Consider the following 27285-nt stretch of genomic DNA (forward strand, 5'->3'; position numbering starts at 1 on the left):
TAGGGCACCATTGGGAATAGGTAGAACAGGAAAGCTATGCTACAATGTAAACACAGAGCAATATAGATGGCAACATAGTGAATCTATGATTTAAAAAGGATTTAATGCAGTTCTAAAGACAAAAGGCAGTAAAACCTAGTATTAAGACGTACCTAATAAAATGGCTGGTGATGACAGACATATTATGTAGGTTCAGCCTCAGTCACATAGACCTAGAGACCTATCAGAGACCCCCTATAACAACCTCTGGTCACAACCTGTTGGTGAGTGGTTGCGGGCTGTTGCTAGGTGAAATGGTCACATAGAGGAGATCATTCGTCCTCAAAGTAAAGGTTGCGCTCAGAGTGGGGCACAACCTTACTGGTTTGTATTTCACATTTTCAAGTTTCAGTACAGCTTGGTGTGTGTTTGCGAGTCAAGTCGGTGAATACTGTACATTCCTAGTACAGCGTTCTGGCAACGAACAAGGCGACTGCAAGGAGCTTTTTTGTGCAGCACCCTCTTTGTTACCAATTTCACCAGACATCAACTACTTCAAACTGAACTGGAAAAATGTGTTTTTGATCATTCAGTTTTGGCAATATCTTTGACATCTTTCACTCTAGTCTACATGTCAAAGCGTCGTTGAACAAGATACTGAACTCTGAGTCCATTTACCATTTAGAGATAAACTGACTTCAAGGTCAGACGTTTGAAGAAGCTCTCTCTGTTATGTCTTTGGTAGAGCATTTGTTTTGGGTTAAAAACTAGATTGGGTAATAAGGTGAATCCTGTTTTTTTTAACTTAATAGATTTAGTTTCTTTTCATTCTTTATCTTTAAGGTATGTTCTAAGGTTTTTGCTTGCCTACATTTTATCTTGCAAGGTAATCTTTAAGCTGAGCCTGATGTTTCCTTGAACATAAAACAATGATTCCCATTCTCTTCTTCATAATGAGAATTATAGCCTATTCATATGACACCATTATCGGATTGGTACCGAGTACTGGTAGATATCTCAAACCAGGGTATCTGTATCGGATAGTAAGTGGAAAAACATTGACCGTGCAACCCCTTCTACAAACTATTGAATTCTGTCTGCTGAATCCAGCCATAATCCACTACCCAAAACAAATGTTTATAACTGTTTAATGTCGTCTTTCAGTGCACGAGAGGTCTTGTAATTCTTCCTTGCCAGCAGTGTGCTGAAGGCAAAATGGAAATAAAGATTATGATTGAAAACAGGCAGAGGAAGGTAATAAATGGATTTAACCATTATGACTGACTCACTAAATAAGTAAGCGTTGTTTGCTAACCCGTACAATAAACAGAACTGCCCACCCATGTGTTTTATAGGTAGGATGTTGGTATGGGGATTGATGCAGGATGCAAGCACACACCCCCACACCCACAAACAAAAGCAAACTGGCCCATAGCTGTGAGCGGTTGGTCCCACGCTAACAACACAAACACATAAAACAGCACCACTCCTGTCATGCAGGCACTATTATATCAATTTGCTCAGATGGCACAAACTTCCTGGTGAAAAAAAACAGAGGAAATAATGCAGGAACCTAGAGGTTAGTGGGTTTTAACTGTTTTTTGTCCTTTTAAAGCAGTTTTAGCCACCATGTTTTTTTGAGGTTCTCAATATTTATCCAAACTGCTATAGACACACTTTTTTTTAAGGTGTAAAGGGACTTACCGTCTTTTGTACAAATAATTATTACTGTATATGTGCAAGCTGCAGTGACTCAAGGTTTGAGAATTGGATATGTAAGTAAATAGGAAGAGGTGGAACAAAGGAAGTTTCTGTGTGTGGGTTCTCTCCTTTCCTACTGTAGAACAGTTCCTCTTTTTTCCCCCTGGCTTTAAAGGAAATCTGGTTCCTGGACAAGAGCCAGTTTTGACACTCACTCAGCCCACCCTGCTCAGTGGTCCCTACTGTAGTTTTGTAATTTCAAGAGACTCACACACACACACACACACACACACACACACACACACACACACACACACACACACACACACACACACACACACACACACAAATCTACATAAAGTTATCTTTTTTCCCTCTTCTATTCCTTTTCTTGGCCTTTCTTTTCCCCGCATTCCCTATTTTTTCTTTCTAATTAGTTTCCACATTCAGGGTTAAGAAGAGGCAGCCAATGACAGAGTGTTGGAGCACGGGGTCATGTGGCTGCAGGCAGCATTTGCCTTCCCTCGGCACTTTACAATCTTTAATTCAATTGACCTTTTCGGTCGTTTCTCTCCCCTCTCTCTGCCGCTCAGTTTTCAATTTTCCAAATATCCCCACTGCCCACACGACACATCTGACCTCCCAGTAACCTCCAACCATCTCTCGGACATCAGTCTAGATTATTTACAGTCAGCAGTTGAGGAAATGAAATTATTGACAAAAATCATAAGATGAAGCATTCAGCCTATTATAACCAGCAAAGAAAAAGCAGATAAATAGATGACTGATATCTTCAGTATAAGAACATCTATACTGGTGCAAAGGTTACTGCTTTAGTAATGCTCATCAGCACACACAAACTGTGTTTTTTCCTTATCAGAGGAGAGAGATTCGTAGTATTGCTGAGCTGTATTTCGTTCCTTGTGATGTTGGTGTGTGGTACAAAATAAAATTGTGGCAGAAGAGAGTAAAAGAGCAAAGGGGGAAAAGAAAAGCTGAGCAGGGAAAACACACGACCACTTTGTTTTTTGGATCCAGGTTCTCCAGCTCTAGTTTTTTGGCTCTCTGCCCGCTTCTTCTCCTGCCTCACATTCCACATTTCCCTCCTCTAAATCTTCCTGAAAAGTACTAATAACAGATGAAGGCTGGTGTGCCACTGGTTTCTCTCATGCCATACTACTGTATGCCTGTTCCAGCAGATGGCCTAGCTGCTGCTCTGACCAAAAAAAAAAAAAGCAACGAGGAGAGAAAGAAGGGAAAGTCAGAAAGAAAGAAAAACAGGGAAAGAAAGCAAAGGAAGAATTTGACTTTGGTTAGTTCTTGGCAAAATACATCAGCAGGCACACATGTGATTCATTTCACGTGCAGTTCGGTGAATTATTAGAAATAAAAACAAATGGCAGCCTGATTTCCCGAGTACAGATATTTCTGTCCATGCAAGGCATGCATTTGTGTCTCTTTCAGTCATCGTCTCACCCTCGCAGGAGAGCGCTCACTGATCCTCCATATCATTTCTACAGTGGATGGACAATGCAAGCTGGCAGTTAATGTACAACAGAGGCAAATGGGGGCTCTACATTGATTTAAATATGGATTTACATAAAGCAATACCCTAGGGCTGCAAGCATTTTAACTCTTAATTTAATTCATAACTTATGGAAAGAATAGTACTTTTTCACATTCACATGTTCATTTGACCTCAGATCTCAGTCACGTGAGCATAAAAGAGGGAAAAATCTATGTTCCCCAAACAATAGCAAGCAGCTGCTGGTGCTGCTGTTCAATCGAAACGTTCTCAACTCAACTATTCAAGTTGTTGTGACAAGTGTGAAATGAAATAAACTTTTCCTTTATTAATTTTCTTCATTATTGCTTCATTCAGGCATTTTACGTTGCTCTGGCGTTTGGCAGACAAGATTTCTGTGTGGTTTTTCACAAGCTAGCAAGGTGTCTAAAGACTCGAAGAAAAATCTAAACAGAAATGAGAAAACCAGAAATGAGGAGTGATGAGCCAACGAGTGCTGCAATATAAAAAGCAGAGGATGGAAAGAATTAGAGGAAATTAAAGAGGTGGAGCACTGATGAAATGCGAGGGGAGGGGGTCTGCTGTTTCTGGCTAAGTCCAAGCAAGGCCACAAGAACTGATAAATTTATCCGTCTTTGGAAATCGACTGATGCGGGGTCTGAGAAGCTGAAGTTGTGGAGGTGTTGAGTGTGTGCATGTGTGTTTCTCTGTGCCCAACAGCCAGCAGGGAGCACCTAAAAAGTACCGCCTATCACCCTTGGAAAGCAACCCAAGTGTGGTTCTCATTTGAAAGGAATGGAGGGATGGAGGCTGGGGAGATTTTATTTATTTACAAAAACATAAGCAAATGAGTAATATGGTATTAATGAGATGAGGTTGTAGCAGATGGTGAGGAGGTCATAGAGGGTGAAAAGGGTGCAGGAGGTCTTAAATAGTTGTAAACACTAAATTCAATTACTGTAGATGAAACTCATGCAAGGAAACAGTTTTTTGGGCCTCCCTTTTTTAAAAATATAACTAGCTATAACCATCATGGCACTAAGCTCTAATTAATTAATAGCACGAGTTCTCAAGCTGGACCTTAGTAAGGTTACTAACCTCACATGCCCCTTTTAAGAAAAGCTGTAAATGATGAAGGTCTAACCACAGATGTTCACAGAGCCAGCATAGTCCAAAACTCCAGTGCCTCAACACTGACAGCTGAAATCTGACAAAGCGAGTGACATTAAATGGCCCTCTTGGTTATTTATTTAGTTGAACTGTCTGTTGTGCTGTTAATACTCTTACAAAGCACTTAGCTCTTAAACTGAGAGTAGAGTGAGTATTACAAACAACCACAAAAAGGCAAAAAAAAGAAAAGAAAAGAAGAAGAAAAATCAGTGTTCAATCTCTCAAGATAAGATTCACATATCAAGGACTCCAGTCACCCCAGCCATAAACTGTTCAGACTGCTTCCATCAGGAAGGAGGTTCTGCAGCATCCGGTCCCGTACCAGCAGACTGAGAGACAGCTTTTTCCATCAGGCCATCAGACTGCTGAACACGTCATAGACACCTCAGCTTCACTACTGGAACTTCAACATTATGCACTCCACACTGTATATAAATGCCACTTGTTTTGCACATATTCAACTCTGTATATTTTATATATTATTATTATTATTATTATTATTATTATTATTTATTTATTTTTTTAATTTTTTTTTAACTATTTAATTTGTAAAAATGTGCATACACACACACACACACACACACACACACACACACACACACACACACACACACACACACACACACACGTAGGAAAATATTTAGTATACACATCCAGAAATGCATACACTATTATATATTGTACATATATTTATTAGTTTCAGGTTGGCCATTCTTGTATTTTGCTCGTTTGTGTTGTTGTGTTTGCACATCTCTGTTGCTTGTGGGGCTCGCACACAAGAATTTCACTCGCATGTGCTGTGCCAGTGTGCCTGCACATGTGATGTGACAATAAAAGTGATTTGATTTGATTTGATTTGATATTGCAAAGAGACTCTTGTTTCTAAGATCGCACAAAGTTACTGAAACTCTCATTTAGTCACAAAAAGGAGGCAAAAAATGCATTGTGGTGAAAGTGGGGGTCACCAGTGGGAGAGGATCTTCTGCCTGTTTGGCCAAATCTGCAGTGGTGATTTAAAAAAATGTACTTGTGTGTTTCACGAGATAAGTACAGCTTCACTGACTGAGTATAAGAAACATATCGTACAAACAAAAAAGACTGAAACATCAGATGAGGCTGAAATAGTAATTTAACAATTGTTTGTGATGTGTTGTTTTGGTTTTGGAGTGCAAACAGTGTGTGGTGTGACTTGCAAAACATCTTCTACTCGCCCCCCCCCCCCCCGCTCATATCATCAGTTCCCAGATATGCATAAACATTTATCTTAACATTTAATATTCATATCAATACCTGCACTATAAAAACACAATGACAAAGAGAAGCACGGCGACAGGCATCAAAATCTCCAAAAGCCTCGGGGTCAAGCATTCGAGTCACTGATATATAACCTTGTGACACCAGCAGACATTCATCAAAAGCTGCTGTGTACACATCCTGTGTAACTTTCAAACTTTACTTGCATCACAGCCGTGCTATGTATACACATCTGCAGATTCCACATTGTTTGTAGCTGAAGCTCCTGTGTAATCTCAAACTGAGCCGAGCTATGCTGAAATGTGGGTGGGCATATCATCCGCACAAGGGAGTGAAAAGAAAAGTTTAAGTTCATTAAGGGAAAATAATGACTGGCATTCGAATGTTTGGTATAAGTAATTACCGACAGATTAAAGTTATTTCAGAAATATGTGTGTGTTTAAACATATATGGAGGGTGACGACGTTCACACATTATGTGCTGTAATCCTTTTCAACACTATAAGCACTCACCGTTTCTGTGTCAGACACAATGACTTAAAGTATGTAGCTCTTGAATTATGGAGTCCCTCCCTAAATGTTAAGTGGATTAAATGAAGCAAGTAATTTTTTTAACATTTCATAAAGAATTTTGGAAATATTACACAAAAGCTCTCTGAACATATTGTTTTCAAGGATGCTGGTTAGGGTGGACTGGAACAGTGTGGCATACTTACTAACCACTCAAATCACTTTAGACTAAAAACCACATATAACCATACATTCATTCAATGCTTTTATTCTGGTGATCACTTAGAAATTTATTAAACAATTACAGCTCAAACTGCATGCGCATGTGTATGATCTTACCATGCGGAGTGTTCCGCCCTAATGTTTTCTGGTGCAAAGGCCGATTTCAGTAATCCATATTAGTCACACTAATTCCATCTGCTCCAAACACGCATCCACTTCCAGGCCAAACACAAACACTCACTGGCAGAACATAATGGCTATCCCAAATGATCCTGTCACTACAGGGTGGAGGCCACTGAACTCTGACCCTTGCATGGTTCATCAGCTTCCATGCAACAAACACCTGTTTGTTCTAAATGACTAACAACACTCAGATTAAGGGGGGTAAATCGGAGTGGGTCATTACACTCAAAAATGTTGATCTGCTAATTCTGTCTGCATGGGGTCTGGACAGTCACAGGTGTCAGAGAGCTGATTAGCAGTGACATGGTGAAGGAATAGCAGAGCAGGATGAGGCATTTTGCAGACTATTATCTGGCAATTAGAAGTTAATATATCCTAAATACTCTGGATTTAACAAGGATAAACACACACAAAGACATCATTTTATATATCTGGAGTTATGATGTTACAAGCCTGTTTATACTTACTGATTTTTCTTTTCTGCAATTTTTACAGATTAAATAAAACTGGGAAAACTGGTGGCATTCATATTAAACATATTTATTGAGACGGTAGTCCGTGCTAACTGATGACAGACATAACACAACACTGATTGTGATTATTTTAAGTTCAAAATACAATCAGTATAAAATATAGCAGGTTATTCCTATATGAACATCAACAATACCCAGTGGAAATTCCCCAAAATGAGGTAAATCAAAGACAGATCAAATTCAGTCATAGTAGAGTAAAAGTCAAACAGCAGCTGAGTCTGAATACAATCACTCTCAGACAGATTGGTAAAAACCTGCAAACAATTGCCATCTAATTTCTAAACAGACAGATTAACAGAGTCGGTCTGTGTCGATGAGCCCAACTCGTCTCTGATGCACCTTTTTGTAACAATAAAACAGCAACTGATGGCAACTAACTGTGGAGTGTCACAGACCAGGTTTCCATCTGTGAAGCAACCATTTCAAAAGGCAACAAGACGTTAAGTTCACTGTTCATGGTTTTGTTGTGGACTCCAACCTCTGTTTCTCCTACCGTGACTCTAGTATTACGGTGCTATGTAAGCCAAAGAAGAAAGGGAGCCCAAGAAAATAAAAATGGCTTAAGGCAGGGTGTAAATGAGTAAAAACATAAAAACCACCAGTATCGTGTCTTGAGTAGAGCCATTCATTACTTCAGGATGTGTACCAAGAGTTACAGTCAACCTCTGTGTAGTTCGAGTAGGAAAAGGCTACTTACGGCCCACAGGGCCTGACCAGGGTGTGCAGGGACATATCCTGGTATGAGGCAGCTGGGTGGTGCTACGGTCACTGCAGCACAGTGAGAAACTCACCACCACACAAGACAAACACAAACAAGAACGTCCGCTAGGCAGGCTGACGCCGCGTGCCTCTGTGGGTGCCTGCCAGCCCGGGCTGTGGCCTGGGGGCGTGTCAGTGGCGGCAGCGAGCCCCAGTAGGCACCCCAAGTCGATGGGTTCACCCTAGTGGAAAGTCTGCATCAGTCTGCAGAGACTCCGCTGTGGCTAAGGGAAGGTAGCAATGCAGCAGAGCCCCCCCCCCGGCAATTGATGTAGCCATTATAGCCATTACTTCCCGAACAACCACAAGCTAAATGTATCAACCACGCACAGTAGAAAATAGCATAACTGTGGGGAGGATGAGAGGGGAGGGCAAGGATTGAGGGAAGGCAGCTTTAGAGACATAAAACCAGAGAGTTGAGATAGAGAAGTGAGAGGCAATGGATGGACAAATCAGGACTATATGAATATGATGAGACCAAAGAGGGGAACAACTTCATAAAAGTATGAGTTGAATACTGCGAGCAAGAGGAAGCCATGAAGCGAAAGACCAGAAGACTTTGAAGAGGGTCTGGAAGACGGATGGTGTGCTACTGAAAAAAGTAAACGACAGCAGACAGAAATCTGGAAGAAGGGGGGGTCCTCTAGTTCAACCACTACATATTTTCCCTCGTAAGGGATATAATTTAAACAAACCCACTAAAGGTTTGGAGCAGAGCAGGCAATGCCAACTCCATCTCAGCAGTCAGTGTGCATGTTTTTTTTTTCTTTTCTCTCTCTGTTTTTTCTATTTCTTTCATTTATTTATTTAAAAGAGAGAGTGCATGTTAATAACACAAACATGCCAGGTCTGGGATACACAAGCGGCGGTGTACAGATACACAAGTTAAGTTAAAATGACCCTAGATCTAGTGTGCCATAAATCTTTGTTTCAGATGTGCCTTGAAACACTAGGTAGAGGAATTTGAGGACTAAATAGTGACTCCGTTTTTCTAAGAAATCAAGTGTTGATCATAGATGATAAAGCTTTGGCAGAATAAGAAGGACTGACCTTTAAGGCGCTAGGAAATTTGAAAATACTTGTCAGGTCATCTAAGAATATTTGAGACTTCCTGTCCCCACGGTAAAAGCAGAATTGAGAGATGCAGAATCTGACGAATATTTTTCAGTCAACTCGATTCCCAGTTATAGTCAGTTACATTTTACACACTGACTGGCCGGGTGTGTACAGGTGAGGCGCCAGTAAGGATTTGAGCTTCCTCAAGCTGTTTTTTCTATTTTTTCGTAGAACGGCTATTAAGCCTGCCTTCCAGCATATTGTCCATTAGCAATCCCCTTCAGGCAGACAGAAGAAAGATACTACTGCAAGTAAGAAGGAAGTATAAACTTTTCCAGAAACAAAAACTCAGCATAGCAGGAGTATCATTTATAAGATATCTCAATCAAAAACCTCAGTTTAAAACAAGTGCAACTGACAAATGTTTGCTGTTATTTGTAAATGTGCAGAAAAGTTTAGAAGACATGGCTAGGAGCACTGTAAGCGCTGTGGTTAGTTTGCACAGTAGTTAGCGTGCAGATGACTGAAGACAGTGCACAGCCTGTCAGCTCACAGCTGTGGATCCCCACAGCTTCACATCAGCAGTGGACCGTGGGTGGACCATGATGGCCAGGATGTGTGGAGAACAGTTAAGAATAATACAAGTCACCTCAGTAGTGTGTGTATGTGTATATATGTCTCTCGCCATTTGTCCATCAACCGTCTGTTTTTTTCAGTCCAGTGCTAATGAAAGGTTTCTTCCCCTGGAACACCAACCAAGTAGGTTAGACTGAAAGGCCCAGCAGCTCCCAAGTTTTGTCCCTATGGACACTAAAGAACAAGCAGCCCCTAAAAGTTTTTCCAATAATGGGGCCTCCTTCTTTATAAAAGCTGGTCTTTTGGTCAAATGTTTTTATCTAACGTGCTTTGTAATGAATTTGCTCTTTTACTATCACTCCAAGAGCCAATCTACCCAGCTGTCACACTAAGAAAACCAGTGGAAACGAAAAAACAGCAGGATACAGTAAACATTTGGGTACAAAACTGTGAGGGCACTGCAGCTATAAAATGACTTTCAGCTGATAAACACATTACATGAACGATTTCCTGGAGATTAAAGAGACAGAAAATAAAAGACGAAAGTTGAAGATAGCGTTAAAACACTATCCAAACTTGCAAGTTGTTAAATCATGAATCAACTATGATTGACCTTTTGGAAAGCTTAGTTCAAGTTTATTAGCCAGACCTAGGTCTGATTACTTTAACTACCTTAACTAAGAAATTATTTAATAAACAGAATTTATCACACAAAGTGAAGTAAGCTAAAATATCTCAAAAAGCAACACACTACTACAGTTGAAACAAACAAAAAAGGTCATTGACGTCTATCAGCCTGGAAATGGTTACAAAGCCATTTCTGAAGCTTTAATAGTCCAGCGAATGACGGTTAAAGCATTTATCCACAAATAGAGAAAATGGAATAGTGGTGAACCTTTCCGGGAGGTCACAAAAGAATCCAGAACAATATCTAAAGAACTGCAGGCCTCGCTTCCCTTAGTAGAGGTCAACAATAAGAAAGAGACTGAGCAAAAATGGCATCCATGGGACAGGAGAAAACCACAGCTGACCATAGAATAGAAAACAAATGCTCGTCTCACATTTGCCAAAAATATTGTTATGATCCCTGAGAATTTGGAGAAAGTATTTGATGGACTGATGAGACAAATGTCTAAGTTTTGGAAAGTTCAAAACTCGTTACATCTGGCATAAAACTAACATTTCAACAGCTAATTTTATAAAAAGGATATCACACCAACAGTCAAACATGGTGGTGGTAGTGTGATGGTCTGGGGCTGTTTTTTTGCTTCAGGACTTGGATGACTTTCTCATTGATGGAACCATGAATTCTGTTCTCTACCAGAAAATCCTGAAGGAGAAAGTAAGGCTATCAGTCAATGCCCTGAAGCTCAAGACAACTTGGGAGCATGATCTGAAAAACACCAGCAAGTCCACCTCTGAATGGCTAAAACAAAAAAAAAAGAAGGTTTTGAAGTGATTTAGTCCAAATCCAGACTTAGATCCAATTGTTATGCTTTGGGATGACCTTAAGCAGACCGTTCATGCTTAAAAACGCACCAATGTGTCTGAATTTAGGTAGGTTTGGACATCTTCTCCCCTTAATAAACAAAATTATAATTTAAAACTCTTTGACGATCTGTAACATTTAAATGTGACAAATACGCCTACTCAGGTAAGGGGGCAAATACTTCTCCACAACACTGTATGTCTATAAGAGACAGCACATTAGGGTCATCACTGCAGTCATGTTGTAGTGACTGGTCTGAATTAAACTGCAGTAAAAACATAAAACAAAGACAGAAAATGAAGAAGTGCAATACATGCTGTTTTAACTTTGACCAAAAAAGGCCAAATAGTGCATGAACGTATAGCAGAAGAAAGGCATGGAAGATTACGTTTATGTCACTCCACCTGTCAAAACCTGCTGAGTGATCATGAATGCTGTTTGGAAAAGGTCTGCGTGCAATGAAAAAGGCAAAGAAATGGTCGACACGTCTAGACCTGTGAATGTGTACGACAGCAAGTCACATCGCTTGTGAATCCACACGTGTGTTTTTGGCTGCCCAGTCCAGCTTCCCAGTAGGAATGCAGCCCCTCCATCTCATGGTTGGGCTGCTGTGAGAGACACCTGTGCAACACAAACATGCATGCATGCATGCAAAGCACTGTAAACTTGAAGAGTAACAGAACCCCCATTACAGCACCCTGTGTCCCAGCACACAGACGAGATTGAATGGATGACACGGATGAGGAACTCTACAGACTCAAAGCAAGCAAACCACACTGTAACAATCATCCATGTAGGTCTGGTTGCTTGCAACAATGATTTCAGCAGTTTCCACAATTATTCAGTAGGTGTTCAATTAAAATAGCTGATTACCATTTTAAACTAGCTGTTTGAGCATTCTGTAAATTAAAAACAGCTACAAATCCAACAATTAAGATAAAGTCCACTTTTCTTACCATCCTTTGTTTCCAAAGGGAAAATGTTTTATTTTTTAGTTTTTAGTTTTTTGTTAAAAAAAAGGAGAACAAAGGCACAAAACAAGACTCTACCTCCCACTAGTCCCCAGCCTTTTAGTCCTCTCCCTCTGCGGTCTAACACAAAGCATGCATACAATAGCCGGCTGACTAATTGACCTTCCTGAAATAATGTTAGCTGGCCTCATACAGAGGACTCTCAGTCAGTGTTAAAGCAGGAAAGTCCACAGAGGTTTCTTCAAGAGTGCACAGACCCTGAGGGTCCTCCACCTTTTCTTCATCAGTTCCTCCAGTATGCTTTGCACAATGGTGAAATTATTTCCTGGCCACCACCACCTCCTCCGCTCTCCCACCACCAATTACATCTTGACGGGTTTTTTTTTTTTTTTTAATCTTCTTAGGCCAAGTGCACTTGCCCAGATGCAGACACACAACTCTGAACAGGAAAACAAAGGGGCCACGCAGGTGCAGAGCAGCTTTGTTGTCATAACATTTCCATAGAGACGAGTGAAATCTGACAGGCAGCGATGGAGTTCAGACCCTTCGCCGCTATTTTCCTCTCTGTTGTCCACCTACTACTCAGTAACATGTGCATACGTGTACACATCATTTATGTATGCATGGCTGACTCTGTGAATAAACACAATTAAAAGATGAGACTGCGCACACAAATAGTCAGTGAGCAGCAGCAGGCTTCAGCACTTTTCCTATTAAACTATGCATGGCATATTACTCCTGCCTCGCTGACACTGACATGTTTCCATGCTGTGGGCAGACAAATAGGGCCCACATGGGGAGAGATATCAGCCAGAAGCACATGTGGCCCACCTGCCACCAGCCAATCAGAGAGCGTTGAGAAAACTCGAGAAACAGAGGGAAATTTTTTTTTATTGAATTTCCTTCTGTTTTCTTTGAGTTCTCCTCTTAGGCAGCAGACCTGCCAATGGCAGGATGCAGATTGCTGGTTTCTATCATGGAAACCTGACCATAAAAGAGAATACAATGAGGAGACAATCCACCTAGCCTGCTCTCGCTATTAAATTATAGGAAAAGTCTGCTCGCTTAAACAGGCTTTAAAAATAAGGAAGGAAAGTTGGGCTGGTTTTTTTGAAGGTCCAGATGTGGCTGATGGCTGTGCAGAGAGTATACAGACTATTTACACATGGGAAACATCACCATTTCAGATATTATGAGATCAGCTGTGGCATCACTGTTGGCTATCATATCTGGCTTCCAGTATTTGGTTGACACATTTTCGTTGGCTGAAATTAATAAAACAATGACTGTAGTGTTTAGTTGACAAGTTTCAGCTTCAGACGAGTTCAGATTTGTACAAAAACGTCTGATCTGCTCAGCCACAAGGAACCTTATTGGACAAAACAGCTCAATGGAGGACAAACATTTTTTGGTTCTTTGTTGCTTTTATATTTAGCCCAGCCAACTATATTGTGAGAATTATAAAGGAAGACTCACTACCATGGACGTAAACCGCTTTGAATTAATGCTGAAAGGTGACACTTTATTAAAATTTATACAAAATTTATGGATTGTGTTAGATGCTTCATCAGCTTTTAACTAAACTAAAGATAAGAAGTACCACAAATTTTATTCTGCTCTTTTCTCAGGCTGTGTAAGTTTATCTATTTTCATCTCTCCTGTGCATGTAGAAGAACGCACATAACATATAAATTACGTGGCCATGACTCAACTCCTGCATGTCTTTGTTCATCCATATCCTGAGCTGTCTGTCATTCCCTTCTTACCTCTGTTCTTTTTTGCAAGACTATTAGGCGCACAATGACAGGCTCCAGTCTCAGAGGCAGGAGTTAGAGGCCAGCCTGCAGGGTGGGTGTGGGCAGGGTGCGAGGCAGAGGAAACCATGTACTAATGAGAAACACACTTCTCTCCATCACTCAGATTGGTCTTCTTACCACAGCAGAGAGAGGTGGCATTTATCCAGGAGGTGACTGGCGTCCAGAACCAAGGCATGATTTTAAAAACGGGAGCTCTGTACCGCACGACGGTTCTTGAGTCTCGTGAAAGGCGCAATCACGAGTCTTAGAAAACACATGGATTTGTTGAAAGGCACTTGGGTCCAAAAAGAGGGGGTTAAACTAGAATACAAATTTCAAAGGCATTAACAGATGGTAGACAAATCGGGTTTAAAAAAAAAAAGAGCACAGTAAAGAAAATAAGTAAAACACAGGTAAAAGAAAAGGAAGGAAAAACGATACATATAGAACTAGCTGCTTAAGTTTAGAAGATCTCCATCAAATTATTACAGTTCCCTTCATTGATACTAGCAGTGTATTTATTCCTCAGCTACTGGATATCTAACCCACAGAGCAAAGAAACAAGTGCTAAAATAATCCTGAGCAGTGTGAGCAGCAAAGATCCTAACTGTTATTGTGAGTGCATTTCCAATAAAGGGAAAAGAAAGACAATTTTCCAGATGCTGGAGAAAAACAATACCCACAGCTGCAAGTGCAACTCTGCTGCTGCTTTTGTTAAGGTTTGAAAGTGAAGTCTGACACGGTCTCGAGCCTCATAACTGAGACAAATTGGGGGGAGGCTTCAGCCTTCTAGTACCAAACCATTTGTTTAAATACCTTAACAACATTAGGACGTCCTCAAGTGCAATTTAATGCAGAGTGACTTCCTGCGACTAGTAATCTCCATTTCCATACCATTAATGTAAAGTATAAAAGAAACTAAAGAAATACAAAGGTACATGAAAGAAAACAGGAGGGAAAGAGGGTGAAAGGAGGCAGCCTAAGGTGGGAGTGAGAGACTTTTTATTTTTCCTTCTGTGGTGAGTTCACACAAAAGGGTCCTTCTGATCCCTGGAGTGCTGAGCACATACCTGCGGGATGAAATCAAAAACCCTCTGTGAATTATATTAAATATCCCCCGCCAAACGCTTCACATATTTCCATCTGCTTTTACCGCTTCTGAGCAGCTCCATTAGGTCTGGCTCTAAAAAGAAAAAATACTAAATTAGAAGCCCAGACACGAGCACCTTCAAAAACCCGGCTCTCCGTTTCCATTTCATCTATCCGTAATGGAGAGGTAGATGAGTAAGGGGTACAGATAGTAATAGACAGAAGGTCTCGGAGGCGGTCAGGTAAGGATAAAGATTCGTTGAAGGATAACAGCTGACGGTAGACCTTTTTTTTTCCGTCTTTGAGTTAATCACAAGGGGGAATTTCTCAAACTAAGAGCAAAAGAAGTTTAGGATTAGCATATGAACTTACACATGCAGCCAATAAAGGTTCATAGAGTAATGATATATTCACCAAAAAAAAGAAAAGAAAAGAGGGGATTTCAAAGCTCCCTCCTCCTTTTTCATCCTCTTCTTCTGGTCAAACTCCTTCTCCACTTAATCACAAACTGAAACCCTAAATGGCTAACAGATTTCAGATGCCATGTTTCAACTGTCAGAATGCTGACCGAGCGCGTGCGGCCACATCTTTACCCTATACCATCCCCCACAGCCGTACTGGTGAGCCTTGACCCTGCAGATCACCTGAAGAAGACTGTAGTTTTGCCTTTTCCTGCACCTCAAACAGTTGTGTTTGAGCTGGACCCAAACAGCAAAGCTCTATTTTTTTTTTTCTTAGAAGGTGAACTCCTAGAACGGAGAAAGGTCAGACTATCATTCAAACATTTAGTGGTATTTTTTTTCGCTCTGGTTTGGTAAACGGCCCTGCAGCTGCACCTAATACCCACAGGAAAGCCATCATCTGGGACTGATTTTGGAGAGCCCGGGCCGCTGCAAGAGAAAGGAGTGACTGTTCTGTATAAAAGGCTCGTTCTCTTATGGGGCGCAGGCCTCTTCTCAATCTATCTGATTAAAGGGAATTTGGCTCAATTATACACCTACTGACTGGGCCCTGCGCTCAGGCACGGCCCACACAGTCAATAAGGAGCGCAAGAGTACAGGCAGCGCACTAGGAGTACTCCTATCATCCACAACAAAAGCCTCTCTCCATCAGTTAACAGCACAGTCTGTCAGCAGCGCTTGCCTCAGAGGGCAAGTCCTTAGTATAACCTGTGACTGGTTGTAAAAGCAGTGAGGCTGGCTCTCCAGGGGCAAACATATGTCCTTCCCAATCAACAGGCAGGTCACAGTGATCTACTTAAATCAGCCTCTAGCCAGACATTAAGAGACACCAAAATAACAGAAGGTCTAAATGAGCATGCATGCAAATGTATGGTGTTTGTGTCCATTAGGAGAGGAGGGTAACACTGATAGGGACCGAGAACAGTTAGAGGAGGTCACAGCCTGAAATTCTCCTGAGACTGCAGTTCTGTCAAGCTGAATGCTAACCGAGTAACCCCTGGAGAACTGACTGTCATCTTTATGACCCGATTACAAGCTAGTATGCAAGCAAACATCAGCGAGAGGCGGCTGTGTAAGTGTGGTCAAAGTATGTTTAGCTGCTGAAGTGGGGGGAGGATGCATAATTATCGTGACGTCTCAAGCATTTACACAACAAGCTGGTAGCAATCGTGCCCAGCTATAAAGTTCACTGATTGCAGCTGGCTTAAAGACCCAATTAAACTCATTATTATAATTCTGGTTTATAGGGGGAAGAATATGAGGGAGAGAGCAGTGCACACAGACCCGCACAGTTCCTCGTTGTGCAGCTCTACAGCTTGCATGGAAAACAGACTTGCAGTAATAGCCACCTTAACATAGTTCAAAATGCTCCTCTCAGACTCATCACCCCTCACTTTTTTCATTCTCCATTTCAACCCCGACCAAAAAATAAACATTTCCAGCCCATTATTCTCCATCCAAATTATATTCCACCCACAACTCTATTTTACTGGCTCATGATCCTGGGCCTCTTTATGTTGTGACAGTCCAAAGAAAACAGTTCTACTGAATGCTGTCTACAAGCAAAGCTAACCTGATACAAGCCAGCTCACTGCTTCAATTACACACCATGTTTACCGCAGCTGTTTTAATTAAAAACAGGCAGGAAAACATGAACAAATCCATCTTTATATGCACCTCAGGCTTAAAACGACAAGGAGGAAGTGCCCTTCTATGGATGTTTGACTTTGAGTTTCCTTGGTCACTTGTTTTCAATCTATTAGGTGCAGAGAAAAATTAAGACAATATCCCCTTTTGATTAGTGCATTTTGTCTTTGCCATAGCTGCTTGGTAAAACACTAATGCAATGCTCAGTTAAAACAAAAAGAAGTAGAGGGGGGAAAGGAGGTTAAAGACAGTTTGTTCCTGTCGGGAACAGGCTGATTGATGTTTAATTTAAGCACTCGTGCTAAAAATATTACACAGACATGGACACAGTGTCTGAAATGAGAACAAAAATCTTTTTCCACTACTTACAAAATAAGACACAGGTTAAAAAAAAAGACAGTGAGACAAATAGGCAGTCAGCAACATTTTGACCTTGGCCATTAAGTAGAAACCAGCCAGCACTTTCTATTATCAGTAAATACTGATTGCAGACTACATCTAGTAGTTTAGTTTGATAAAGAGGTTGGCTAGTGCTTACATGGATATGGCTGAATAGAAAGTAATCACTGCATTTTCCCCTCAATTTGACTCCTGAAGCATTGTTTGTTTTTGACACTGATGTATCCCACTGCAGAGAATAACCAAATACAATGGAGACTCGGCCTGTAACGGCAGCTTGGGTCAAAAGTCCGGCAAGGGCCGTAGTTAAAAATACATTTAAAAAAATAAGAGTGAAGGTTGTGAAAAATATCAAGAGAAAAATGGGGATAAGCTGGCATGAGAAGTTAATAAACACGAAGTTTCACTAATAGGCGCACAACCCGATACTAATGTTTGGCAATTGTGTGGGTGCAGTTGTGGTTTCTTTGTTATCCTTATACATTTTTTTCAGTGCCACTCTTTTCTGGAAACTTGGCTGTACAAACAGTTATCTTCTAGTAATAACTTAAGAGTATTTTGAGGGGAAAAAAGGCACGAGAAAAAACTGTATATCATTTTTTAAGCTGTGTAAGAGTGAGACGGCAATATTGAAAAGCAGTAAATGATGAGGTCTCGTCTCTCGGTTAAATGTCTGTTTCTTTTATATCAGTGCTGGTGTACAGACATCTGGAAGGGATGTGGCCTTGCAAGTAAAAGCTCTCTGACACACATCTCGGCATATGATAGCATGATTGAAGTGATTTAATACAGGACATCCAAAATACTGCGGATGGGACAGCTCCAAACCTTGCAATTAGGTCCAATGGAAAAATCACAGCATTAAAACTGAACTACTATCAAAAACCAGGAAACCAAAAGGCTTGTCTCAAATTAAATCTAATGAATTTAATAAATCCAAGATGAGCCGTTTCTCTGTCAGTTTAAAAAAAAAGGGGGGGGGGGGGGGGGGGGTGAAGGGAGGCTCATAAAAAAAAAAAACAGACACTGGCTGAGTAAGATGAGAGTCGGAAGGCTTAACAGCTTGTCCTCAGATTAGTGACCGTCCTCACGCTGTTTGTCCATTATCTTTGAGTTGTTCTGGTTTTCTGGTTTTTTGGGTGAGCTTGACTTGACTTGTATGACTTGTATCATGGATCTCACAAAACAAATTACCAGTTTTGGTAACAGGAAGTAAACACTGGCATCTGTGGCATCACGTATCCCCTAATTCCAAGAAAAGTGCACAGGCACCAAACAATGGGATGATTGCGAAGAGGCACTCAGACATGCAACTATCTGTCTCAATCAAATGAAAGAGGAAATAGAGGAAATGGAGACGAGTGGCGAGCACGAGGGCAGAGGGAGGGAGAGCAGAGGCTGGTACTTAGGGACCTTGCTGTATTAACTCCTCTCATTCACTGGAAGAAAACAAAAACTATGACATTCCACAGAGACCGCTTCCCTCTGGTAGTGTTTTGTCTAATAAAAAACTAGGCCATAAAGCTTCACACTTTCTGGTGCAGCCACACATGGACACCCAGTCTGAATAGCAGTGCCAGAAGAACAAATGTTGAATCTGTCCTGCCGTGGCCATTTCACATATGGCAAGAAAAATGCTTTTTGCAGTAATAATAATGATAATAAATTTACTTCATCCACTACAGACTACAGCATGACCCGACAAAGTCCAGTCACTTTATGAGTGGAATGACTTGGAAGGCCAGCCTGTTCATAACAACACTACAATGCATGAGCTCAATCTAACAAAGGAATCCTCACTCCCACCTCCTCTTTTCTCTTTCTTCCTCCATCCTTCTATTCCCCTTGTCTCCCCTCTGGAGCCCAGCCACGCTCCTGCTGTCCTCCGGTCCTCGGCAGCCGTGTTTGGGAAAATAAACTGAGCGGCTGGAGAAATGACAAGCAGCGAGCTGAGGGAGGAAGTGTCAGTGTGTCTGCTGCTGCTTCCTGACCCTTTTGCAGCAGTCGTAGAGAGAGCGACGCTCAGCACACATGTGCACACGCTTTGCTCCACTGAGACAGTACACGAATCTGTCTGCGACATTCCCGGAAACAGCAAGAATGTGGAGGAACAGTGTAAAAACTCTGGGAGGTCCACATGCCTGTCTGGCCATATATCATTGCATATGTGCCAGCTACACACTAATATGCCCACCTACATGATATGCACACACAGATACACCGTTGTACTGCAACACATGACCTCGTAAACTCTCACTCACAGACAAACACTTAAAAGTGAGAAGGTCAGTGTCATGGCTGTGTGAGTCAGTTATGGACACAAACTGATGCTGTACTCACCCACTGGAAGTGCCGAGCGAAACAGAGCCGAGCGAAGAGGTCAGCTTCCTGCTGTCCCAAAGTCTCGCCTCACGACTACGCATCTAAACAAACAACAAAGTAAGACACTGAGTACTCCGAACAGAGACAGAGCACGCCAAAAGGGGTCAAATAAGTTACTTTTTTTATATGAACCTAAGAGGTGTTTTTGAAATTGTCACATATTACAGCGCTATGTGATGCTAATTTTCAATTTTGATTGCAGGATGATTGCACAGGTCATCGGGTGGGAGGTAACCTCTCTCCAAACAATCAGTCTTAACTCAGACTGACTGCAATCACTCACACAGAGGAGCGCAACTCGTCTGCGATGTATCTTTATGCCAGTGGGGAATCAATTGGCACTATTACTGATTGTATTCTACACTAATCCAATGTTGCCAAGCACACATGCAGCTAAGTCCCTGCTTGTGGAGGATTTTCTGAATTTCCATATCAAATCTATGAGGTTCTGGCTAGACTCTGAATGTAATTAATGTGAAACAGATTGAAGGAGTCGGCAGTACTTTTCACTGATTTATCACAGTTATCACTGTGTTATCATAAATTGCAGGAAATAGGCATCTGGACCCAATTCAATGGCAAACACATAGCAAACTCCAATCAGTCTTTTTTTTTTTTTTAAATCGGCTGCTTTACCAGCATCTTAACGCAACAAGACGGCACCTGATTGCAAATTTATTGCACACAGTTGGAATAGTTTTGGTCATGCCAATCACCATTTCCTCTTGTGTGATTGGGAATTTTGGAATAATATATATATTTTTTAAATGCATGAATAAAACAATTTCCTGCCTGCGGTGTCTCGTGTTTTTGGTGTAAGTTTTATACATCTTACTGTACAAAGAGGCACTGATTGTGTAATTCTTACAGTGACAAACACTGTACCAAGTATAACAAGTTGGCTTCACACTTTCTCACCGTATCAAAGCCAGTGGTCAGTAAAAGATCATCTTTGGTCCACAGGATCCGTGAATCCTTGTTGCTTTGAAGACTCTTGGCACTCTATGGGAAAAATAATACAAAAAAATAAATAGATTACTTGACTTTCCAATCGGCATCACAAGAAGACAAAACACGTCATTTTTCCTGAAAGTTAAAGTCTCAGTGGTGAAACCCAAACTTTATAATTAAGAATTTTTATTGAATTAAATGCAAAAACATCAAAACAAAAGGAATGAATAAGGCCGCTCAAAGACGCAGACATGGAGTGAGGTGTATGAGATAATTTGTACAACAAGTTATTGAGTAATAGTCAAGTATCAAACATCTAGGAGATACTATTGGAATCACAACAACTTGTCCCCATTGCTGCTTGACCTCATTTTTACATTTTTACAATTAAGCCTTCCAAACATCTTCTCACAAGGATGTCCATCATTTGTTTAGCAAAAATTTTTAGTGTCAGAGTTGTCGATTCTTTCCAAAGCTTCAGGGCTAGAACCACATCAATACTCTCATTACAGGCTTATTCAACTGTGGTAAGGTACCTGAGGAGATCCTTGGTGACATGGGGGAAGTCACACTTCAATCACTGATCAATACAATCCAAAACCTGCATGTACTGACTATAGGAATGTTGGCACATAGATGCACCTGGATGTTACTTCCTATACAATCTTTAATTTATATGTATTTCCAAAAATTATCAGATCATTTCAAATTATAGCTTTCCCTAAGTTTAACATACAAATCACCTTCTTTAAAGAAATCATCTAGCGCTCTGACGTCATCTCTCAACCATTCAGCCCATTAGAGAAACCCCCAACTTTACATATAACCTCCAGGTCTAGCTCAAGATAACTTGGGAAGTGATGAGTGTATGATTTGCAGCAAAAAGAAGAAAGGGGAAGGACTACAGACAGGATTCACAGGTGCCTCACGTCCCCGTGGCTGGACAGAACAGGACTTGCCCCATGAAAGGAGAGCTTGTTATTGTTGATGTAGCAGACAAGGGGACTTCTGCCTTGAGTGCAGCTAAGGTTCCTAAACTGTGACACTACTGGTGTATTCATGAGTCTTTGTTGCACAGTTTCCATGGGGAATATGCGCAGAAACAGCACAACCGGGCCGAGTTTACCGGGTGGTCTCGAAATACAAATGACACACATTGTCAGAAGTAATGCCTAAAAACAACAGGGAGTGTTGAAATGTAAGGAATGTGGCAATCTGTAAAGACAACATATTAAAGAGGAGAAGGCAGAAGAGTGCATGTAATTGAGCAGGATTTTGTGTGTATTGTGTTAAACACAGAGTTTCTACTGACTCACTTCATATGGCATGTGCTGTGATTATTGACAAAAGAGCTGAGACGAGATAAACTAAGCTCATTCACAGAATATCCATCAGCTACTTTCAAGTGTTAAAATCACTTATTAAGAGCCTATCCATCAGGACAGGTAATACAAGTAAAGTCTCACAGCCACTCTCAGTCAGCAATTCCCCCAATATCTGTGTAGTAATACTAAAGTTACACTGAGCTTTAAGCATAAGGAATGGGAGCCAGTGATGAGATTTCCATGGAACAGGAGCTGTGAGCCCCTCAGCCCAATATGCCTCACAAAATTAATGCTGTCTTCTTTATGGACATACTAACCCCGAGGAACACGGCTGAACTTCTGTGTATGGCAAGAAGACAGAGGCTTGTTTTCTAGGACTCAATTCTAACAACCTCCCTACAGAGCATGCAGCCTCATTCTTGTGCAACCGTTAAATAGTCACAGATGACAAATTGTAAAAACAAATGGGGAGAATTTAAGCTGCCATGTTGCACCCCTGATCTCACTGGAGGTCAGAGGGTAATAGGGCCTGGCACTATACAACCTCCATATATATGCTGGGCAATGATAAATTTGCAGCTGAAGCCCACAGTTGGTCAAACAGGGATGAACACATAACAATAAAAGGCAGTTTAGAAAGAGTTTTGCAAATTTGAGTAGGGAAGGACAAACATATGTGGGACCTATCACTTCAAACTCAAATCCCACTTCCTTTTTCCCCCTCCCCCTTTCTGATGTTGTTCTTGACACAGTCTGATTCTGGTGGTTTCAGAATTGACTGCTCAGAGGAAGAAATTGAAGATATGGTTTATAAATGTTTCAAGTAAGCATTTCATCCCTGCCGATTCCTTCCAAATCCTCTCCAGGCACATGTTACTTTGAAATTTCCAAACTATGACTGACACACTTTGGTAGCTCAGGGCACAGTTCTTTGGACCGAAAAAAGAAAGGATAAGTGTGGTCATTTACTGGAATTGATGCTTGTTTTATTTATTTCACTGAATAGGAATCTTAAAAGTTCACTCCCTTCCCCAAAGGGATCGTGTAATTGTGTCTTATCTTGTTAAGTAGGTTACAGTTGTGGTCAGAAGTTTATATACACGTATCATGGGCATGAATGTCTTGGTAATTTGGGGACTTTTAATTATGCCTTTGAACTTTTCCTTTTCTTTTGTTCCAGGGTGGAATGATTGTACCGTATATATCTTTAATACTTTAAAAAACACTTTTGGGGGTTAAAATATATACATAAACTCACTTAAATCTTTGAATAAGTCATTCTGAAAATTCTATATCTTTTAACTTGACATGGCCAAGGCCTATTAACTTCTTGTTGCCTACTACAACTGGTAGCCTCCCTTTGCCAGCATAAAAAAGATTTGTTTGACAATTTTCACTGGATTGACCAATACTCAGAACAATGGGGAAGTCCAAGGAGTTCTGGGAAACTCTAAGAAGGAGAATTGTAGTATTTCTAAAGAACTGCAGAATCCAACAGCATCAGTTCAAATAGTTACACTGACGTGTCACCACTTTGCAAAGGTCTGGAAGAAGACCCAAGCTGTCACCCTCCATATGAGAGGATATTATTGAGGAAGTTCAAGAAAAACAACCAAGGCTCAAGACTCCCATGAAATGGAATAATGAAAAAAGAGAAATACCTCTAAATTCTTCAACTTCACCTGCTGTTTTAGCTGTTCAGCTGATATCTGCCCATTGCACATTATGGAGAGTGCACTTTAATCTCTAATGTTAACCCCCTCTGGTGATGCCACAGGGGGACAATTGAGCAGCTATACCTTAACCAGACACAGGGGGATGATGAGATCATCTAAATCCAAACCTTCCTGTCTGCAGTAAATTTTATAACCTTCACAACAATAGCTGTTAATAGCAACAAAAGCTTGTGATGGCACCAAAGAAATAAGACAGAAACACCTAAAGGTCAGCAAGATTTTTGATATGTTTTTAGACCATCCACCATGAATCTTAAATCATACCTTCATGAACCTCTACCCTACTTTTAGACCTGCCTGCTAAGTGGGAAGGACAGAAAGACACAGTTCTTTTTGGTAGATCAAATATTGGACCTTTGTAAACAACATCTGGTGCAGAAAAACTTTGTTTAGTCATTGTAGTAACCCTCAGGACTTCACCACAAGGCAGCCAAGCAGGGCATGTAAACCAGCCTGGATTCTGTCTGCAGATATCTTTTAATATTATTAAACACATCAACATGATGTCATCCTTCACCCAGATCTGAAGGAATGTGCGGCTTTAAGACTTTCTATGAAGATGTCATCAGAGCTTGCTGGCTGGATCCACCGCAGTTCATCTTAGTGTTATCTGCTGAGCTTTTCACTTTTTCAGACTAAACAGTTTCAGCTTAAGCAAGAGTAATACAGACCTCTTGTTAAGCAGATATTGACCTACAGAAATCAGATGCTGATTTTAGGATGAGTCATTTCCTGATTGGCAACCACTCAGGGCCACATGTTGGAGATCTAAAATTATATCCTGCAAAAACCTGACGCCGCTGTAACCAAACAATAAGTGACGTTGAGCTTGATAACTGACAAAGCTAGATTGGCAAGATGCCTACTTTCCAGTCATTAATGTTGTAACATAAATATGAATTGAAGTTTCGGCCAAGACTCCTGTGCTGCAATCACCTTCCTCAGTAAAATGGAACAACCTATAAATCTTCAGCAGTCAGTTGAAGGTATTCTTGTTGGCCACACTGGCAGTTCAAACAAAATTATTGTTGACAAAGCTACATCTGCACACGTCATGATCAAACGTTCACTTCTGCACCACTCTCAGGGGTGATATGTCTTTGTCTGTTTCATTGTTTTATCTAACACCACCTGTATGTTATACAGATGCGCTCTGGCTCCTGGTATGCTCCCAGATAGCTTCATCCACTAAGAGGGTTTAGAAAATATACTACTGACCTGGCCCTCAAACATATTTCTAAAGCAACACTACCAAAGTTGTACTGACAAAGTTGATAATAAGTCCTGGATTGAATAAACACTTAAGCTGAGACTGGGATCATTTTTCAGCCTGTAGTCAGATGGTGTACCTCATGCAGGTAACAGAGCTCATATTTGCCTTGATAAGTCCATCCTCAGATGTACAGCAGAGGTCCAGAGTAAACACAGGCATTCGAAAGAAGCAATACATCAGAAAAGAGCAAGGAAGGAGAAAAGCTAAAGCTAGTGCCGTGTAAACAGACATGAAAAGAAGTCATTGCCACTGAGCCGTTCATCACCATCACCACTGGCTGATTTCCTTCCAGGGGTAAAGCATTGGTGAGGAACTCTGACCAAACTAAGAACAAGCTGAGCGAAGTCCATTTAAAGCATGTGGGCTCTGTTTAACACTCAAACTGCTTTTAGGAGCCACATGTGTTTTGTGAGTCACAATTCTCAAAAACAGATGGAGATTCCAATTGTGTTCTAATTACATGCAAGAGTAAACAGACTAAATACAGCATCATCATCACTTTTTTATCATAGTTAGTTATGCTAATCCATGGCTGAGCACCAGATGACTTTGTTAATGTGAGGTCAGCTTTTTCCCCCCCAATCATATTTGCAATAAGTGAGAAAAGCATCACCCGTGAAGAAGGCCAAGTCTGCAGGCTTGTTGCCATTCCTGTGGACCTGTACTGGGCACGGCATGGCTCTGACCTGACACGCTTAAAGTAAATGTTTATGTTGATTTATGAGATTTGGTGTTCACTCTATTTACAATCTAAATTTAGCATTAGTCAAAAACGGCTTGAATACTTTTTTGCAAAAGCAGATAAATCCCAGTTACCCTCGCTGTTAAAACACCAAAATCAGGGCCAGAATTAAACACGTTAACAACTGGTAGGTGCATTTTTGGTGAACTTTTAATACTCTTTAATACTTTAATAATCTATCAAATAATTTGGTCCATGTGTTGAGGTCAGCAGTCTAAGTAAAGAAGCCCAAAACTCGTTCTTCCAGGACACCTCACCCAGCTCGTCCAGGGGAATGCCGCTGAATGAATGTCACTGAATACTGATTAAATCATAAGGTACTTAAAGTATTAGTTTAAGGGTGTGCGCACTTATACAGACCGCTTATTGTGCTTTTTTCTCCACCCAAACAGATGTGTTTGTTTTTCAGTCAAATCGTACATAGTGGCATTTCTGCTAAAGGTCACATTAAAGGTGGAAAAGTTTTGAAATTATTTATTGTGGCCTTATTTTTTAACATCATGAAAGCCTTTCATCTTAACAGTGGTGTCCATGCTTTTAATATCCACTGTAGAGATATTAGAGGCTCTAATAAAGATGTCCTTCCCGAGAAACTCAAAGTAATTTGGATTGTGGGGCAGTTAACTAGACTAACAGCCAACCAAGAAGCATGTGAGTAAATTTAAGCATTTTGTTGTTCTCTAAAATCTTTAGATTTACCTTGATAAACCAGTCAGTGTGACTTAGATGATATGCTAACATAGCTAGTGTGGTTTGGCTGATAACTGTCATACATTTACATAAATCTCACTACACCCAACATCTATAGGTAGATGGTAACCCCTCCCAGAGCCTGGTTCTGCTGGAGATTTCTGCCTGTGAAAAGCGAGATTTTCCTTCTCACTGCCGCCAAGTGGTTGCTCAAAGCGGATTGTTTGATGGATGGGGCTTTCTCTGTACTATTTTAGGGCCTTTCCCTTACAATACAAAGCGCCTTGACCACTGTTATGATTTGGCGCTATATAAATAAAATTGAATTGAACATAAAGTTAAGACTTTAAAAAGTGGATTCACATTTGATTGATGTCACTGTGGCTACATCCACCTTTTAAATACAGTCTCTGATTAACACACTATTATTTCCAAAACTGACACCAAGTACATCTGAGGCTGATGGGAACAGCCTCTTTAGTTAATCTGTCACGAATGAGGATGATAAGTTCATCCGCACGGAAACCTTAAAGTTTGTAGCAATTACAGATCATGAATAGCTGTTTAGAGACTTCAAGCTTATGGTGGCAATAAAGGAAAGAAGAAAGAAACATATCTCTTTATACCATCCACAAGCCCTAGATCTATGTTGCTAGTGATACTAAAGAAGCCAATTGTACAAGACCCTCATTTCATACCACCATAAATTTCTGTCCTATTTTTAGAACTGCTTGTGGAGTAGGAAGGAAGAAAAGACATAATTCTTTTTAAAGAAAAAACAACAACATTTCACCTTTGTGAGCCACATCTGGAGAGGAACAGCTTAGTTTTGCCACTGCAGACAGGCCATCAATGAGGCAGCCAGGC

At 40.8% G+C, this 27285-nt stretch overlaps 1 protein-coding gene across 1 annotated transcript in view; it reads right to left on the minus strand.

Annotated features, from left to right (window-relative positions):
• Positions 1-27285, minus strand: part of coro7 (coronin 7) — a 117253-nt gene that overhangs the window by 62501 nt on the left and 27467 nt on the right. The window contains exons 8-9 of the mRNA XM_012921374.5: positions 20620-20703; positions 19660-19742 (exon numbers count right to left, since the gene is read on the minus strand). Coding sequence (XP_012776828.2) covers positions 19660-19742; positions 20620-20703 — 167 coding nt within the window. The remainder of the gene's footprint in view (positions 1-19659; positions 19743-20619; positions 20704-27285) is intronic.

The sequence above is a fragment of the Maylandia zebra genome, linkage group LG4, assembly GCF_041146795.1.
Source record: "Maylandia zebra isolate NMK-2024a linkage group LG4, Mzebra_GT3a, whole genome shotgun sequence".
NCBI classification, from domain to species: domain Eukaryota; kingdom Metazoa; phylum Chordata; class Actinopteri; order Cichliformes; family Cichlidae; genus Maylandia; species Maylandia zebra.